Genomic DNA, 17,324 nt, shown 5'->3' with positions numbered 1-17,324 from the left:
TCAAGCTCTGAGGAAAAAGGGAGAATATTAATATCCATCTTCTCTTAGTACAGTCTGATAGGAATAATAAGAATGTCAAGAAAGTTGATATTCCTACACACTCCGCTTCTTCAACTCCTCCTCCTGTTTTACGTTCCAGTTGTAATGTTGCAAAAACAGAACAAGTCAAGGAAGAAACATCTAGGAGGAGTCGATTATGTCAGAATCAGTCTATGTCCTTTGTCTTTTTACTCCAAAAGTCTTTTGTTTGGTTTTGTGTCTCATCATTTGTCTTTTTTTTTTTGTGTATGTTTGACTTTGTTCTTGTGTTGAAACTACTGGTTTTTAGAAGCTTTGCTCGTCCTAATGGCATTATTTCAATTTCTCCAACACTGCTGAATTTTCTTAGGCACCAATCAATCAATGCGTCATGTAATGTGTGTGTTATTGCAACCTGGAACATTTTTGGATGTTTTAAACTGGAAAGTTTCTTCTATTGAAACTCAAGCTCTCTATAACTACACAATCTTTATATTGGAAACGTTGTGGAACTGGACACTAATGGTACATCTCCTTAACTGAGTTCATTGGGGGAACACAAGGTATAAAATTTGTAAAGAAAAAGCAAAACATATTATGCTTTCTTTGTAAGAGGATAAACATATGATGGATGACTTGAGACGAAAGAAGATATTTTTTGCCTCAAAACTAGGAATATCAATTGCATAATGCAAGAGAAAAAGGCTAAGCATTGCGTAGATTGAGGTTTTTTTTAAATAAATTCAGAGCAATAAACCATATTGGATATTCTCAAAGCTCAGACAAAAACAACCAGTTCAGAAAGAAAAAGCAAAATTTAATTAATGGCAGCAAGACAGCAGCCGAGAGGAACAGGCTTAGGTGTTCAGCATGAGGATTTTGTCCCCAAATCTGAATGGAAAGATCAACCTGAAGCCACTCTTCTCACCATTGATCTTCCAGGTTGCTATACATATATATATATATATATATATATATATATTTGACTAGTTTTGGTGGTATATTTCTGATGTGAACTGTTTTTTTTTTCTAAAAAGATTTTACAAAGGAGCAAATAAAGGTAACGTACGTGCACGCCTCGAAGATGTTAAAAGTCACAGGAGAACGTCCACTGGCTGGTCGGAAATGGAGCCGTTTCAACGAAGCTTTCACTGTTCCACAGAATTGTCTTGTAGATAAGCTTCGTGGGAGCTTCAATAATAACGTCCTCACAATCACCATGCCTAAGAAGACGATTAGGAAGATGCCTGATCTTCCAGAAGCTCCTAAAACTGGGGATGAGAAAGTTGGGAAGCTAGAGGAGAAAAGGTTGTTGGAAGAATCTATAAGGAAAGCAAAGGAAGAAGAGGCTGAGATGAAAAAGAAGCTTCATGAAGAGAGCGAGGCAATACTTAGGAAGCTGCAAGAAGAAGCTAAAACAAAAGAGATGGCTGAGAGAAGGAAGCTTCAAGAAGAAGCAAAAGCAAAAGAGAGAGCCGAGGCAAAAAGGCTTCAAGAAGAAGCTATAGCAAAAGAGAAGGCTGAAGCAAGGAAGCTTCAAGAAAAAGCAAAAGCAAAAGAGTTATTTCCATTAACGGCAACAAGACACCAACCGAGAGGAACAGGCTTGGGGGTTCAGTATGAGGATTTTGTCCCCAATTCTGGTTGGAAAGATCAACCTGAAGCCACTCTTCTCACCATTAATCTTCCAGGTTGGTATACAAAATAAACACATAAATTTAACTAGTTATTGTTGTATAGTTCTGAATCAGTGTTTTTAAACCTGGACCGGACCACGCGGTCGGACCGGATTTAACCATAAACCGGTCACCAATTCTGATTGGGTTAATATCAAAACCCAACTAAAATTGAACCGATTAAAATCTATATTGAACCGTTAAAAACCCGAGAATCGACAACCCAATGACACCGGTTAAACGCTGGTTCATATATAGACCATGTTTTTGTTAATAGAACAATTAACTTTTCTTCTTTTAAAGTAAAAATATGGTTTGTAAAATATTAATTAGGTATTTTCGTCTCGTCTCGGCAAGTCATCACAAGATTCACAAACTTAAATTTTCATGCTAAGATATTATTTTTGTCCACTTCACATTTCTTTTAAATATTATTTCATCATCACTTGTGTTGAAGACTTTAACAATTGAAACATTTACGTTTGTGAAATTTGTCTAGTTTATAAAAGAACAAAGAACTTAACTTATTATTGTTTTTCATTCCATGAGGAAATCAATACTTAGTTTACATGATCTGTTTTTTGTTCTTACTTATGGTTTAAGATTCGCTTGATTTTTTTTGTGTACACTGCAAAACATGATTTGGGCTATTAAATTATTTTATTACTCTCATTACATTTTTGGTTTGTTATTTTTTAAGTTTTTATAAGCATTTCTGTTATTAAATCATTTTTATTTGATATGATCTATCTTTTGTAAGACTATGCATATTATTCACAAAATATCATTAAATTCAGTTTAATCACACTCAATGAAACCCGTCGAACCAATGATCCATGACCCAAAAAATTCAGGTTCGGTAGGCCGTCTGCTTTTGAAAAATACTAGTTCTGATGTAAACTGTTTTGCAAAGGTTTTACAAAGGAGCAAATAAAGACAACGTATTTGCACACCTCGAAGATGTTAAGAGTCACAGGAGAACGTCCCCTGGCTGGTCGGAGATGGAGTCGTTTCAACGAAGTCTTTTCTGTTCCACATAACTGTCTTGTAGATAAGATCTATGGGAACTTCAATAACAACTCCCTCACCATCACCATGCCTAAGGAGATTACAAAGATGTCTAATCTCCCAGAAACTTCTAAAAATATGGCTGAGAAGTTTGAGAAGCTAGAGGAGAAAAGGTTGTTGGAAGAATCTATAAGGAAAGCAAAGGAAAAAGAGGTTGAGAAGAAGAAGAAGCTTCTGGAAGAGAGAGAGGCAATACTTAGGAAGCTGCAAGAAGAAGCTAAAACAAAAGAGATGGCTGAGAGAAGGAAGCTTCAAGAAGAAGCAAAAGCAAAAGAGAGAGCCGAGGCAAAAAGGCTTCAAGAAGAAGCTATAGCAAAAGAGAAGGCTGAAGCAAGGAAGCTTCAAGAAAAAGCAAAAGCAAAAGAGTTATTTCCATTAACGGCAACAAGACACCAACCGAGAGGAACAGGCTTGGGGGTTCAGTATGAGGATTTTGTCCCCAATTCTGGTTGGAAAGATCAACCTGAAGCCACTCTTCTCACCATTAATCTTCCAGGTTGGTATACAAAATAAACACATAAATTTAACTAGTTATTGTTGTATAGTTCTGAATCAGTGTTTTTAAACCTGGACCGGACCACGCGGTCGGACCGGATTTAACCATAAACCGGTCACCAATTCTGATTGGGTTAATACTAAAACCCAACTAAAATTGAACCGATTAAAATTCATATTGAACCGTTAAAAATCTGAGAATCGACAATCCAATGAACCGGTTAAACGCTGGTTCGTATATATACCAATTTTTTTGTTAATAGAACAATTTAACTTTTCTTCTTTTAAAGTAAAAATATGGTTTGTAAAATATAAATTAGGTATTGCTGTCTCGTCTCGGCAAGCCACAAGATTATTTTTGTCTATTTCTCACTTTTTTAAATATTATTTCATGATCAGTTGTGTTGAAAACTTTAACAATTGAAACATTTACGTTTGTGAAGTTTGTCTAATTTATAAAAGAACAAAAAACTTAACTTATTCTTGTTTTTCATTTCAAGAGCAAATCAATACTTAATTTACATGATCTGTTTTTTATTCTTACTTATGGTTTAAGATTCGCTATATTTTTTTTGTGTACACTGCAAAACACTGATTTTAGCAATTAAATTATTTTATTACTTTCATTACATTTTTGATTTGTTATTTTTTAAGTTTTTATAAGCATTTCGGTTATTGAATCCTTTTTATTTGATATGATCTATCTTTGTAAGACTATGCATATTATTCATAAAATATCACTAAATTCAGTTTAATCCAATTAAACTCAATCGAACCCGGTCGAACCAATGATCCATGAACCAAAAAAATTCAGGTTCGCTAGTCTGTCTGGTTTTAAAAATTCTGGTTCTGATGTAAACTGTTTTGCAAAGGTTTTACAAAGGAGCAAATAAAGACAACGTATGTGCATACCTCGAAGATGTTAAGAGTCACCGGAGAACGTCCCCTGGCTGGTCGGAGATGGAGTCGTTTCAACGAAGTCTTTTCTGTTCCACATAACTGTCTTGTAGATAAGATCCATGGGAACTTCAATAACAACTCCCTCACCATCACCATGCCTAAGGAGACGATTACAAAGATGTCTAATCTCCCAGAAGCTTCTAAAAATATGGCTGAGAAGGTCGAGAAGCTAGAGGAGAAGAGGTTGTTGGAAGAATCTAAAAGGAAAAAAGAGGAAGAAGAGGCTGAGAAGAAGAAGAAGCTTCTGGAAGAGAAAGAGAGCATACTTAAGAAGCTGCAAGAAGAAGCTAAAGCAAAAGAGGTTGAGGCAAGGAAGCTTCAAGAAGAAGCAAAAGAGATGGTTGAATCAATGAGGCTTCAAGAAGCAGCTATAGCAAAAGAGAGGGCCGAGGCAAAGAAGCTTCAAGAAGAAGCAAATATAAAAGAGATGGCTGAGGCGAGGAAGCTTCAAGAAGCAGCTATCGCAAAAGAGTTGGCTGAGGCAAGGAAACTTCTAGAAGAAGCTATAGCAGAAGAGAAAGCTGAGGTAAGGAAGCTTCAAGAAGCAGCTATAGCAAAAGAAATGGCTGAGGCAAGGAGGCTTCTAGAAAAAGCTATAGAAGAAGAGAAAGCTGAGGCAAAGAGGCTGCAAGAAATAGCTAAAGAAAATGAGATTGCTGAGGCAAAGAAACTACAAGAGGCAAAAGCAAAAGAAATGGCTGAAGAAAGAAAGCTCCAAGAAGAAACTATAGCAAAAGAGAGGGCCGATGCAAGGAAGCTTCAAGAAGTAGCTAAAGCAAAAGAGATGGCTGAGGCGAGGAAGCTTCAAGGAGCAATTATAGCAAAACAGAGAGCTGAAGCAAGAAGGCTTCAAGAAGAAGCTAACGCAAAAGAGATGGCCGAGGCAAAAAGGCTTCAAGAAGAAGCAAAAGCAAAAGAAATGGCTAAGGCGAAGAAGCTTCAAGAGAGAGCTGAGGCAAAGAGGCTTCAAGAAGAAACTAGAGCAAAAGAGATGGTCGAGGCAAGAAAACTTGAACAAGCAACTAAAAAAAAAGAGATGGCTGAGGCGAGGAGACTTCAAGAAGAAGCTATAGAAAAAGAGAAAGCTGAGGCGAGGAAACTCCAAGAAGAAGCTATAACAAAAGAGAAGCTTGTAGAAGAAGCTGCACTAGAGAATAAGATCCAGAAGAACAAGTCTGTGGTTGAATCTGTAAGAAAAGAGAAGATACTAATGCAGGCAGAAGACAGGAAGCCTTCAGAACTGGAGAAAGCTTTGAAAACTGGACTATACAAAATCCGATCATGGTGGGACCAAACATGTATCTGGGGGAGCAAGCGAGGACGTGAAAATCAGCAGAAGAAAAACTAGGTTACTTGGTGAAGAAGAAAAGAGAAGACATGAAAAGAGATAATGGAAAAGAAGTTGATGGTTAATATAGGAGTGGTTGTTCTTGGAGCTTACGTTTCTTATTTTTTTTTTATGTTTATCTTCGGGTTGTTCTTATATTTTAGAACTGTGATATATTCTGAATTTTAATAAAGTTTGGTGATGTCATATTTACATTGGCACAAAAATATGCTAGAGATTAAGGTGGGGGTATTGGATTTAGAAATTTGATAGAATTTGAAAGATTATGGTTTCCATTAAATTCTAGTGTTATTCAATTGTGTATTTTATCAATTCTTTTAAATTCATGTGTTATTCAATTGCGTATTTTACCAATTTATTTAAATTATAGTGTTATTCAATATTTGCTAGATTTAATAGGAATGTTATTTGAAAGGAATTTAATGGAAAATGTAATGTAAAATGCAAAGGATCAATTCCTTGCTTTTATGAAGGGATTTGTTATTTTTAGAACCAACTTGACCCCACGGTAACCCACTACGTCTTTAGAAGACATATCACCTACACCAGCTCAATTCTAGGTCTCTCCTCTTCCAAAACCGGAACCGAAAAACTGAACTAGAACCAAACCAAATTATTCGAAACCAAAACCGGACCGCCTCAAATACCTGAATGGTTTCTATATTTCTATATCTGAATAACCGAACCGGAAACGGAACCGAACGGTACCCGAATATCCGAAAAAACAAGTTTCAACACTTTGATATAAAATAAAATGTCATCAGTTTCACTCAACCCGAATGCCCATGGCTAGTTCACCCTTGAATTCCATCAAATTAATTTACATTCACTTAAATTCTATGGTAAAAGATAAACATAAGAATTAGACAATTGCATTAAAATCTCATAAAATCATTTAAAATACTGCAAAAGTTATTACATGTGAATTCTTTCAAATTCTTGAATTCAATACCACCCCCTAACATATACATTAGGAGAATCATTCTGTACAAAACTTCTTTTAAATATGGTGGGAATCTGTACTTGGTGGTAATGAAGTTTGGTGTTTTGTTCTTTTTACTTGAATGGAAGGAGATTTCCTCTTTGATTTTGATACTAGATTCTAACCTACATTTTTAAAACGCAACTTTAGATAAAACTTTATTTTTTTAAACAGGATATGTTAATAATATCACTTTTATAAATATATTATATAGGTTGCTAAAATATATATTACAAAAATTTGTAAAGTATTTATTTATAATAATTCTGACGAAAATATTTAATTGATAAAAAATTATAACATGTTCTTAGTTAAAATTAAATAGACATTTAGATTTAAAATAAAAATAAAAATACATTTAAAGATTTTATAGAAACACAATACTTTTGAAAAAAAAATTAGTTATTTTATTTTTGAAATATTTAAATATATTAAATATTCTGTGACTAAATTTAGTATGATGAATTTCCATTAATGAATATCTAAACGTTCAAATTGTATTTTTCTGTTGAAACTACTCTTGTTTTGTGTGTTTTAAGTCTTTGCTCGTCCTAATGCATATCTCAATTTCTCTAACCATGCTTAATTTTTTTAGTCACAAATCAATCAATGTATCATGTTATGGGTGTTATTGCAACCTGGAACATATAAGTTCTTCTATTTAAACTCGAGAGTAAGGACAATTCTCTGCTTTAAAAACTCTTTATATTGAACGTAGTGAACGCTAATGGGACATTTCCTTAACTGGCGTTATTGGGGAACACAAGATATAAACTTGTAAACATATTATGCTTTCTTTGTAATTGTAAGAGAACAAATGATGGATGACCTGAGACGAAAGAAGAGATTTTGGATGAAGACATGGCCTCAAAACTAGGTAATATCAACTGCATAATGCATGAGAAAATGGCCAAGTATTGTAGAGATTGAGGTCTTATTTAAATGCAGAGGAATAAACCCCGATGGATATTCTCAAAGCTCTCAGACAAAACAACCAATTCAGAAAGTTAATTAATGGCAGCAAGACAGCAACCAAGAGGAACAGGCCTAGAGGTTCAGTATAAAGATTTTGTCCCTAAATCTGATTGGAAAGACCAACCTGAAGCCATTCTATTCACCATTGATCTTCCAGGTTGGTATACAAAATAACTACATATATTTAACTAGTTGTAATGGTTCTGATGTGAATTGTTTTTTTAAGGTTTTACAAAGGAGCAAATAAAGGTAATGTATGTGCACGCCTCAACGATGATAAGAGTCACCGGAGAACGTCCCCTGGCTGGTCGGAAATGGAGCCGTTTCAACAAAGTGTTCACTGTTCCTCAGAATTGTCTAGCAAATAAGATCCATGGGAGCTTCAATAACAACACGTTAACAATCACCATGCCTAAGGAGACGATTACAAAGATGCCTAATCTTCCAGAAACTTCTAAAACTATGGCTGATAAGGTGGAGAAGCTAGAGGAGAAGAGGTTGTTGGAGGAATCTACTAGGAAAGAGAAGGAAGCAGAGGCTGAGAAGAAGAAGAAGAAGCTTTTGGAAGAGAAAGAGGGAATACTTAGGAAGCTTCAAGAAGAAGCTAAAGCAAAAGAGATGGCTGAGGCAAAGAAGCTGCAAGAAGAAGCTGTAGCAAAAGAGAAGGCTGGGACAAAGAGGATGCAAGAAGAAGCAATAGCAAAAGAGAAGGCTGAGGCAAGGAGGTTGCAAGAAGAAGCAAAAGCAAGAGAGATGGTAGAGGCAAGGAGGCTTCAAGAAGAAGTTATAGCAAAAGAGAAGGCCGAGGCAAGGAGGTTGCAAGAAGAAGCAAAAGCAAAAGAGATGGCTGAGGCAAAAAGGCTTCAAAAAGCAGCTATATCAAAAGAGAAGCTGTTGGAAGAAGCTGCACTAGAGAAGAAGATCCAGGATAAGAAATCTATGGATGAATTTGTAAGAAAAGAGAAGATGAAAGAAAAACTAAGTTACTCGGTTCTGGAAGAAAATAAAACAGGAAAAGGAATAATGGAGAAAATAAGGGGAAGAGAAATAACAAGTGAAGAGAAGAAGTTGATGATGGATGTAGGAGTGTCTGCCTTTGTTATCTTTGCCCTAGGAGCTTACGTTTCTTACAGACCAGAATGAGAATGATATGGTCTTAAACGAAGTTGTGTATAAAGCTCTTATACTTTGTAAAATGTGATATTCCAAAAATCTAATAAAGTTTGATGATGCCATATTTATAACATATACATTAGCAGAAAAGCAGATTCAAAAATATACAATATTTATGGTGTTGATTTAAATGTGCTTCCATATGGTTTTTGAGAAAATGAGATAGTGGTGTATGATAACCTGATAAGTGATTAATTATGAAATAACAAAAAAAAATACTATTTTTTGCAATATAACTAAATTAGAGGTTGCCAAAAAAAAAAACTAAATTAGTATTATTTATATAATTTATTTAGAATATAAATACTGGTATAATTTTTTTTTTTTTGATTAGGCAGAGATTAATTTTTCTAATCATTCCTAAATTTTAGAACCAATAGTTGATATAGTATGTGATAATTCTATATTTTTCTGTGAAACAAAAATAATAATAATAAAAAAAAACTCGATAAGACAGAGAAGAACACAAAGTCCATAAACCCTAAACCCATAGAAACTAGAGATCCGAAGTGAGAGAGACCCAACAATCTCTGTCTGGGAGAGAAGAACCCATTTGAGTTGAGAACTAAGCCAAGCAGAAAGTAACCTCCTTTTGCCTGAAAAGCAAGCGAATTGAAGACGGCGAGATGCCTCATCGTCCAATTCGATTTCTAGAATGCGTTTCACCAAACGAATAAGCTTCTTCCTGTGGCAGGCCACCAAGCTCCCCACTCGCTCTCTACCGAGAAACCCATCTTTATGCAGGTCTTATATCGTTGGTGCTCCGATCTCTAGTGGCGATGTTGTCACGGGTTTGTCCTACGGCCAGATACGTCGTCGTTTCATCGGGTACACTGCGGAACAGTTCTCTGATGATGAGTACGAGTGTGAATTCGAGGAACATAAGGTTCGTGTGTTTAGATTAATAATGAAAAGGTTCGAGCTTTTTAGACATTTTGGTTCAGACAGTTATGATTGTTCTGTTTCTTGTTCAGATCAAAATGGGAACTTTAAGTGTTTGTTAGGATGAATGACTAACGCAAATCAGAGATCTTGATTAGTTTCTGTTTAATCTTTTTTTTTTAACTCTTTGAATTTTATAGGCTTCATCTTCTGTGGCCAATGTTGATGAGTGGAAATGGAAGTTAGGGATTCTGCTGGCTAATGATAGCGAACGAGAGATTGTTTCTAGAGACAAAAGAGACCGAAGGGATTATGAGCAGATCTCAAATCTTGCCAAGAGAATGGGACTCTACAGGTATACAAAACAGATGTTGTCTATTACTTTTCATCTACTATGTGCTGATCTAAACCCTTGTTTCTTTGGAAAAGTGAGATCTATGGAAAAGTGGTTGTTGCAAGCAAGGTTCCTCTTCCCAACTACAGGCCAGATTTGGATGATAAGCGTCCACAACGGGAGGTACAGATTTGGTTGTTACTTCTTTTTTTTTGTAGTTTTGATCTGCTGCTGAAGTTGTGGTGCATGTCATTGTGCAGGTGGTACTTCCTTTGAGTTTGCAGAGAAGGGTAGAGGGGCTACTCCAGGAACACCTTGATAGACAGCAGCTGAACTCAGGAAAGGCTAATGAAAGTGAAGCTGATTCTCATCCTCCTAAGCAGACTGAAGAGCTTCCTGATGAAAGTTCTGATGCGTTTCTAGATGGTTCTGTAATGGAGAAGGTGCTTCAGAGGAGGAGTATGCGGATGCGCAATATGCAGAGAGCCTGGCAGGTATATTACTGAATCATCATCTTTACCTATGTCCCTCGTATCTCATCACATTAAAATACGTTTGGTTGAATAATAGGAATCACCTGAGGGGCGTACAATGCTGGGATTCCGAAAATCTTTGCCTTCATTCAAGGACAAGGAAAGACTTCTTCAAGCTATTGCTCGGAACCAGGTGAACTTCTAGAGATGATAGCCTTTGCATTGCTGCTAAAATGAATGTAGCTCTTACTGTCTGCATGAATCATGACAGGTAATAGTGGTATCTGGGGAGACTGGGTGTGGTAAGACAACTCAACTGCCACAGTACATTTTGGAATCGGAGATAGAGTCTGGTCGAGGAGCGTTCTGCAACATCATTTGCACACAACCTCGGAGGATATCTGCCATGGCAGTTGCAGAAAGAGTGTCAGCTGAGAGAGGAGAACCTCTTGGTGAAACGGTAAGCCAAGATGCTTAACTATGGACATCAATTTATAGGTTGTTTATTCTTGATTTCATACCGAACATGTAATTTTTTGATAGGTTGGGTTTAAAGTTCGTCTAGAAGGAATGAGAGGGAAGAATACTCAACTTCTGTTTTGTACAAGTGGTATTCTACTCAGACGACTGCTTAGTGATCGCAATTTGAATGGCATAACACATGTTTTCGTTGATGAGATTCACGAAAGGGGAATGAACGAAGGTACATACTCTATATATATATATATCGAATATATGTTTCAAGTTTCTGTGAGTTGAGTCTCACAATTGTTCAAGTCTCTCGCTTCCATGGTTGCAGATTTCTTGATAATAGTGTTGAAGGAGCTTCTTCCACGGCGTCCGGATCTGAGATTGGTTCTCATGAGTGCCACTTTGAATGCTGAACTCTTCTCTAACTATTTTGGAGGAGCACCTACAATTCACATTCCAGTTAACAACTTCTCCTCTTCCTCACCTTAGTCTTGACGCTCTGGATAGAGCCTGAACTTACAGTTTCTTTTCAGGGCTTCACACATCCAGTGAAGGCACATTTTCTGGAGGATGTACTCGAAATGACGGGATATAAGTTGACCTCTTTCAACCAAGTAGATGATTATGGCCAAGAAAAGACTTGGAAAACGCAGAAGCAGTTGATGCCACGCAAAAGGAAAAACCAGATCACTTCTCTTGTTGAGGTACTTGGCTAAATTTGACGAGCAGACCAAATCTTACATAGGCTGTATTCGCCAATCTTTTATTTTTCAAAATTGCAGGAAGCTCTTAGCAAGTCAACTTTTGAAAGCTATAGCTCTAGGACTCGTGATTCGCTCTCGTCTTGGATGCCTGATTGCGTAGGATTTAATCTTATTGAGGCCGTTCTCTGTCACATATGCCGCAAAGAACGTCCAGGAGCTGTACTAGTGTTTTTGACAGGATGGGATGATATTAGCTCCCTGAGGGACCAAATCAAAGCACATCCTCTCCTCGGTGATCCCAATAGGGTCTTGCTGTTGATGTGCCACGGTTCAATGGCAACTGCTGAACAGGTAAATTTTATCTGCTCATGTGTCAATTTGATTGCTTTCAATTTGAGCCCTCTGATTCGTGATTCCTATGTTGTTTTGATGTTTCTGTAGAGACTCATTTTCGAGAGAGCACCTCCTAATATTCGCAAAATTGTACTTGCTACAAACATGGCAGAAGCTAGTATTACAATAAACGATGTAGTTTTTGTGGTTGACTGCGGAAAGGCAAAAGAGACCACCTATGATGCTTTGAACAATACACCTTGTTTGCTACCCTCATGGATATCTCAAGCTTCTGCTCGACAGGTTAATTCATAGTTCTTAAACTTGCTTCACAACATTTACTCTTTCAAATGATTTCATTACATGATCACTACTGTCGAAAGTTCAGAAACATTTCTTTCTGGTACATTTTTGTCATAGCTCTAAAGCTTCCACTCATTTGATATGCCCAACGTTTCCCCCTGTTTGGTCTTCAGCGAAGGGGTAGAGCTGGTCGTCTGCTTCCGGGAGAATGCTATCACCTGTACCCCAAATGCGTGTATGAAGCTTTTTCGGAGTATCAACTTCCTGAACTTCTGAGGACTCCTTTAAATTCTCTCTGCCTGCAAATTAAAAGTCTTCAGGTTGAAAGCATTGCAGGGTTCTTGTCAGCTGCACTTCAGGCTCCAGAACCTTTGACCGTACGTGACATATAAATGCCCTTTCTGGATCTCGCCAGTTGTATTGTTACTAGTGACAATTTTTAGAATCGTTGCACATAGAAGATATGACTCTTTATGGATCAAGATTAGTCCAAATAACTGTAAATTTTCTGACAGGTTCAAAATGCTATTGGATTCCTGAAAATGATCGGAGCACTGGATGAGAAGGAAAATCTGACGGATCTTGGTTTGTGCTCTAAGTCATGTCCACATGTCTTAACCTTTTCTGATCCATCTATCATGACTTGACTTTCCTGGTTGCTTTCTTTTTGATTTGCTCCAACTAGGGAAACTCTTGTCGATTCTCCCAGTTGATCCCAAGCTGGGGAAAATGCTCATAATGGGTGCCATCTTCCACTGCTTTGATCCTATCCTGACAATTGTATCAGGGCTCAGTGTCAGAGATCCTTTCCTTCTACCTCAAGAAAAAAAGGACGTAAGTATAAAGTTTCATGGATGAAAGTTCTTTTTTCTTTTCTTATCATGAATGTACTGATTGGTTGATGATCTGATGATTCCTTGTTTTATTTTAGTTAGCTTTATCAGCCAAGTTGAGATTCTCAGCGAAAGACTACAGTGACCATATGGCACTCGTTCGCGCCTTCGAAGGGTGGAAAAACGCTGAAAGAGAAGGATCGGCTTACGAGTACTGTTGGAGGAACTTTCTATCAGCTCAGACGCTTCAGGCGATACATTCTCTGAGGAAGCAGTTCAACTATATCCTGAAAGAAGCTGGCTTAGTACACGATGACTCAGCTCTCAACAACAAGCTAAGTCACAATCAGTCTCTTGTTCGCGCTGTCATTTGCTCTGGCTTATTCCCCGGGATAGCATCTGTTGTGGTACAGTCTTTAAGTAACCATGTCTCTCCTTGCTTATGTTATAGGATTTAGTGAAATTACCGTGTTGTTCTTTGTGCAGCACAGAGAGACTTCCATGTCGTTCAAGACGATGGATGATGGCCAAGTATCACTATACGCGGTGAGTTTCTTGAATCTTGAGTTTCTTGTTACGGCCATTGTTTATTTAAATGGTTCGTTTACTGTTTATATGTTTTTAGAACTCTGTTAATTCGAGGTTCCCGACGATTCCATACCCTTGGCTAGTCTTTGGAGAGAAAGTAAAAGTCAATGCAGTGCTCATAAGAGACTCCACAGGTGTCCCTGATTCCAGTTTGATCCTTTTTGGTGGTTCACTGAGCACCGGAGTACAGGTGATTTCTCTCATTTTCATCTCTTTAAACCTCTTACATAAGTCATTGAACTCATCATGTGTTGTTTCCAGGTGGGACATCTAAAAATGCTTGACGGGTACATTGACTTCTTCATGGATCCAAATTTGGCAGACTCCTACGTGAAGCTGAAGGAAGAACTCAACAAGCTTCTTCAGAAGAAGGCGAGTTTGTTTTTATTCAACTTTAAAATGAAAGAAAGCGTGAACTTAACACCTTAGTATTTTCTTAATATGCAGCTTGAAGATCCAAGCGTGGACATCCACAAAGAAGGCAAGTACCTGATGCTTGCAGTCCAAGAGCTCGTAGCTGGAGACCAATGCGAAGGGAGATTCGTATTCGGCCGTGACACAAAGAGGGCAAGCCAACCGCAATTAGCAGGAGAGAACAACAAACTCTCCAAAGACGGGACAAACCCGAAGAGTCTCCTTCAGACGCTTTTAATGAGAGCTGGACACTCGCCTCCAAAGTACAAGACCAAACATCTGAAGACAAACGAGTTTAGAGCGCTTGTGGAGTTTAAAGGGATGCAGTTCGTTGGGAAGCCTCAGAGGAACAAAACGCTCGCTGAGAAAGATGCAGCTGTTGAGGCCTTGGCTTGGTTGACTCATACCTCTGATAATAGTACTGACCAGTACAGTGGAGACGCGGATTCTCCACCTGATGTTACTGATAACATGCTTAAACTCCTTGGTGGAAAACGGCGCAGGCGGTCCAAAGGCAAGTAGTTGAACTTGAAACCTCTCTGTGTCTTGTGTATGTTTTGCTCTAAAAGATCTTTACAAACCAAAGCAGATAGATACAATACACAACTTTAATCATAATTTATAAGAAAATTATAGTCATTTAGAGGAGAATACAAGTTTATTTGCAAAATTGTTAAAGATTCGGGAGTGGTCGGTGGCGGCCGTAAATGTTCTAGAGAGCTAAAATTTAGTCTACAGCCATATATGTCAACCAATCGAGTTTTTATTTTCTTAAAAACTGACGGTAAAAAAAATTTCTATAAAATTAAAATATGTACGTAGAACTTTATTTCGAGAGCAAAAAGATAGTAAAGTTACATTAAAATAATCTACATCAAATATATGTACTGCTTAACTTCTACAACCAAAATTTAGTGTAAAACCATATATATCAACCAATCGAGCTTTTATTTTCTTAAAAACTCATAACAAAAAAAGTTTTATAAAATTAAAATATGCTAAAATATGCATGTAAAGCTTTATTTCCAGAGCAAAAGATAGTGATTTACAAAGTTACAGCAAAATAATCTACATCAAATATATGGTTTAAATTTTACAGCCAAAAACATAAAGCTCATTCCAATCGTTCTTTTATCTGAAATTTATTTTTAACCCAAAAAGGAGGAAATAATGTTTTCAAGGTTGGTGAATTTGTCAACCAGTCAAAAACAGGCTAAGCTCATTAGGAAGAGAAACAGAATCTCAAAAGATAGAAAGCTCAAGAGAACATGGAAACAAAACAAAAACATAAACAAGAGAGGTCTCTTCTGAACAATAGACAAATGTTTGCTGAGTAGTTTCTAGATTGTTGCATGCGTTGGGACATCAACTGGGAACTCATGGATCTCATCCATCCACGGGTTCTTCTCCTTTTTAGGATTCACAGACCTAACCGCTCTCCAAACCGAGCTGTTGCACTTAAACCCCGAACCAAAAGCAATCTGCCAGATTCTATCACCTTTCTTGATCCTTCCCTTAGCCTCACTATACGCTAACTCATACCACAACGAGCTACTCGACGTGTTACCAAAACGGTAGAGCGTCATCCTCGAGGGCTCCATGTGCCAATCAGTCAGCTTCAAGTTCTTCTCCAGCTCATCGAGAACAGCTCTCCCTCCCGCGTGGATGCAGAAATGCTCAAACGCTAGCTTGAAGTCCGGGATGTACGGCTTGATCTTCATCTTGAAGAGCTTCCTCCCCACTAACGTCGCAAAGAACAGAAGCTGCTCGGACGTCGGCAGAACCAGCGGTCCTAGCGTCGTGATGTTCGTCTTTAACGCATCTCCCGCAACAGCCATTAGATCTTTGGACAGCGTCACGCCGATCTTGCTCGCGGAATCCTCTTCTTGAGTCACGCAGCCGAAGCATTTATCATCAGCTCCCTTGTGCGTCCTGACAGTATCAACAAGCTCGTACTTCGACCTCCTCCTGTCCCATCTTTTATTCGAGAGGAGAACCGCCGCACCTCCCATTCTAAACAAACAATTAGAAACAAGCTTCGACCTGTCGTTACCAAAGTACCAGTTCAAAGTGATATTCTCCATGCTTATCACCATAGCATAAGTGTTGGGGATAGAGTTGAGAAGGTGTTTAGCGAGATCTATCGATATCAACCCCGCGCTGCATCCCATTCCTCCCAAGTTGTAGCTGAGTATATTCCCACGGAGCTTATAGTGATTCACAATCATAGCAGACAAAGAAGGCGTCGGGTTAAAAAGGCTGCAGTTAACAATCAAGATCCCAATATCCTTAGGATTCACATTCGTCTTATCAAGAAGCTCGTCGATAGCTCCAAACATCACAGCCTCAGCTTCCTTCCTAGCTTCCGCCATACACGGATTCGGAGGGACGTTAAGGACAGCCTCAGGCAAGTAAGTAGACTCCCCAAGCCCCGAGCGCTGGAGAATCTTCCTCTGGAACTCGAGATTCTCCTCGGTGAAGGATCCAGTGAGCTTCGACCGCTCCATGAAGATTTTTTTAGTGCATTTGCGAGCGTCGTCGGGTTTATAGCACGAGAAGTCGACCAAGTAAACCGGACGGGGACGAGTCATGACGTAGATGGTCGTAATGAACACGAGGAGGGTGGAGCAGAGGATCACGGAGATGAGATTGTACTGGAGATGGTCCCAGAGGGTGGCGAGGTCGGTGCGGGAGAAGGTGGAGAGCTGAGCGGCGATGAGGAGGAGGAGAGGGGAGAGGAGGAGGTACATGCCGTGCGTGATGAGGTAGTGGTAGCCTAGGTTGACGTACTTGAGCTTCACGGATTTTTTGAAATCTGGGAGGTTCCGGTCGGGTGATGATGATGAGTCTCTTCCTCCCATCATCAATGGTCTTCTCTTCTCCTCCGCAGACATTGCTTCTTTCAAAAACGATACAGAGATCTATTAAAGATTTACACTTTTCACGTCAATTAACTAAACACGTAAACAAGATCGGACTCAGAATGTATTGACAAGGAGTAAAGTCACGTGACTTCGATTCATATTCAACGACCGATCAAATATCAGATTATAGAAACAGAGACAAACCTGAAGATTCAGAACTCTTGTCGCCGCTCACGGAGAAAACGAGGAGAGGGAGAGAATAATTATACGAGAAAAGAATATTATTACAGGGAATCTCATTCAAAGGCTACTACTTTTGAAAACGCAGACCACCAGATTGGTCGGAACTGTAAAGCCAATCATTTAAAAATAAAAGTCAAACCGGTTTTCAATAAGTTAATAACCGGACTCGGTATGAAAGAGATTAAAT

General features: G+C 38.3%; 4 protein-coding genes across 9 annotated transcripts; 3 read left to right on the top strand and 1 right to left on the bottom strand.

Moving 5' to 3' along the window:
• On the top strand, positions 1-5,782 carry LOC106313088 (trichohyalin-like). 3 transcript variants are annotated; one of them, XM_013750824.1, is made up of 5 exons: positions 1-960; positions 1,056-1,709; positions 2,608-3,258; positions 4,130-5,274; positions 5,320-5,782. In XM_013750824.1, the coding sequence occupies exons 1-5, from the start codon at positions 843-845 to the stop codon at positions 5,563-5,565; spliced, it is 2,814 nt and encodes a 937-aa protein (XP_013606278.1). In that variant the 5' UTR covers positions 1-842; the 3' UTR covers positions 5,566-5,782. The 3 variants fall into 3 exon arrangements, with proteins under 3 accessions (XP_013606278.1, XP_013606277.1, XP_013606279.1); XM_013750823.1 differs by having other exon boundaries at positions 4,130-5,782; XM_013750825.1 differs by lacking the exon at positions 2,608-3,258 and having other exon boundaries at positions 4,130-5,780.
• Positions 5,783-7,490: 1,708 nt separating this feature from the next.
• On the top strand, positions 7,491-8,758 carry LOC106317785 (protein RESTRICTED TEV MOVEMENT 2-like). The gene is made up of 2 exons (XM_013755561.1): positions 7,491-7,679; positions 7,749-8,758. The coding sequence occupies exons 1-2, from the start codon at positions 7,562-7,564 to the stop codon at positions 8,663-8,665; spliced, it is 1,035 nt and encodes a 344-aa protein (XP_013611015.1). The 5' UTR covers positions 7,491-7,561; the 3' UTR covers positions 8,666-8,758.
• Positions 8,759-9,158: 400 nt separating this feature from the next.
• LOC106317781 (ATP-dependent RNA helicase DHX36) lies at positions 9,159-14,687 on the top strand. The gene is made up of 19 exons (XM_013755554.1): positions 9,159-9,581; positions 9,778-9,932; positions 10,007-10,094; positions 10,172-10,405; positions 10,482-10,577; positions 10,656-10,844; positions 10,928-11,087; positions 11,184-11,314; positions 11,389-11,559; positions 11,638-11,910; positions 12,001-12,195; positions 12,369-12,572; positions 12,711-12,780; positions 12,881-13,029; positions 13,127-13,435; positions 13,515-13,574; positions 13,654-13,806; positions 13,878-13,988; positions 14,064-14,687. The coding sequence occupies exons 1-19, from the start codon at positions 9,351-9,353 to the stop codon at positions 14,550-14,552; spliced, it is 3,468 nt and encodes a 1,155-aa protein (XP_013611008.1). The 5' UTR covers positions 9,159-9,350; the 3' UTR covers positions 14,553-14,687.
• A 543-nt stretch (positions 14,688-15,230) lies between these two features.
• LOC106317783 (3-ketoacyl-CoA synthase 11) lies at positions 15,231-17,221 on the bottom strand. Of its 4 annotated transcripts, none has more exons than XM_013755558.1 (2): positions 17,099-17,221; positions 15,231-16,984 (listed from the first exon to the last, which is right to left on the bottom strand). In XM_013755558.1, the coding sequence occupies exon 2, from the start codon at positions 16,922-16,924 to the stop codon at positions 15,371-15,373; it is 1,554 nt and encodes a 517-aa protein (XP_013611012.1). In that variant the 5' UTR covers positions 16,925-16,984; positions 17,099-17,221; the 3' UTR covers positions 15,231-15,370. The 4 variants fall into 4 exon arrangements, with proteins under 4 accessions (XP_013611012.1, XP_013611009.1, XP_013611011.1 ...); XM_013755555.1 differs by having other exon boundaries at positions 15,231-16,951; XM_013755557.1 differs by having other exon boundaries at positions 15,231-16,929.
• Between the last annotated feature and the right edge of the window lie 103 nt (positions 17,222-17,324).

Source organism: Brassica oleracea, chromosome C9 (assembly GCF_000695525.1).
Source record: "Brassica oleracea var. oleracea cultivar TO1000 chromosome C9, BOL, whole genome shotgun sequence".
NCBI lineage: Eukaryota > Viridiplantae > Streptophyta > Magnoliopsida > Brassicales > Brassicaceae > Brassica > Brassica oleracea.
The sequence above is the reverse complement of the archived record's forward strand: the minus strand, read 5'-3'. Positions and strand labels throughout refer to the sequence as shown.

Coding starts and splice junctions, on each gene's coding strand:
- LOC106313088 (XM_013750823.1), top strand. CDS start 843: ATGGCAGCAAGACAGCAGCCGAGAGGAACAGGCTTAGGTGTTCAGCAT. Junction 961..1,055: donor TCTCACCATTGATCTTCCAG/GTTGCTATACAT, acceptor TTTTCTAAAAAG/ATTTTACAAAGGAGCAAATA. Junction 1,710..2,607: donor TCTCACCATTAATCTTCCAG/GTTGGTATACAA, acceptor TGTTTTGCAAAG/GTTTTACAAAGGAGCAAATA.
- LOC106317785 (XM_013755561.1), top strand. CDS start 7,562: ATGGCAGCAAGACAGCAACCAAGAGGAACAGGCCTAGAGGTTCAGTAT. Junction 7,680..7,748: donor ATTCACCATTGATCTTCCAG/GTTGGTATACAA, acceptor TGTTTTTTTAAG/GTTTTACAAAGGAGCAAATA.
- LOC106317781 (XM_013755554.1), top strand. CDS start 9,351: ATGCGTTTCACCAAACGAATAAGCTTCTTCCTGTGGCAGGCCACCAAG. Junction 9,582..9,777: donor GTGAATTCGAGGAACATAAG/GTTCGTGTGTTT, acceptor TGAATTTTATAG/GCTTCATCTTCTGTGGCCAA. Junction 13,436..13,514: donor CCGGGATAGCATCTGTTGTG/GTACAGTCTTTA, acceptor TTCTTTGTGCAG/CACAGAGAGACTTCCATGTC.
- LOC106317783 (XM_013755558.1), bottom strand. CDS start 16,924: ATGTCTGCGGAGGAGAAGAGAAGACCATTGATGATGGGAGGAAGAGAC.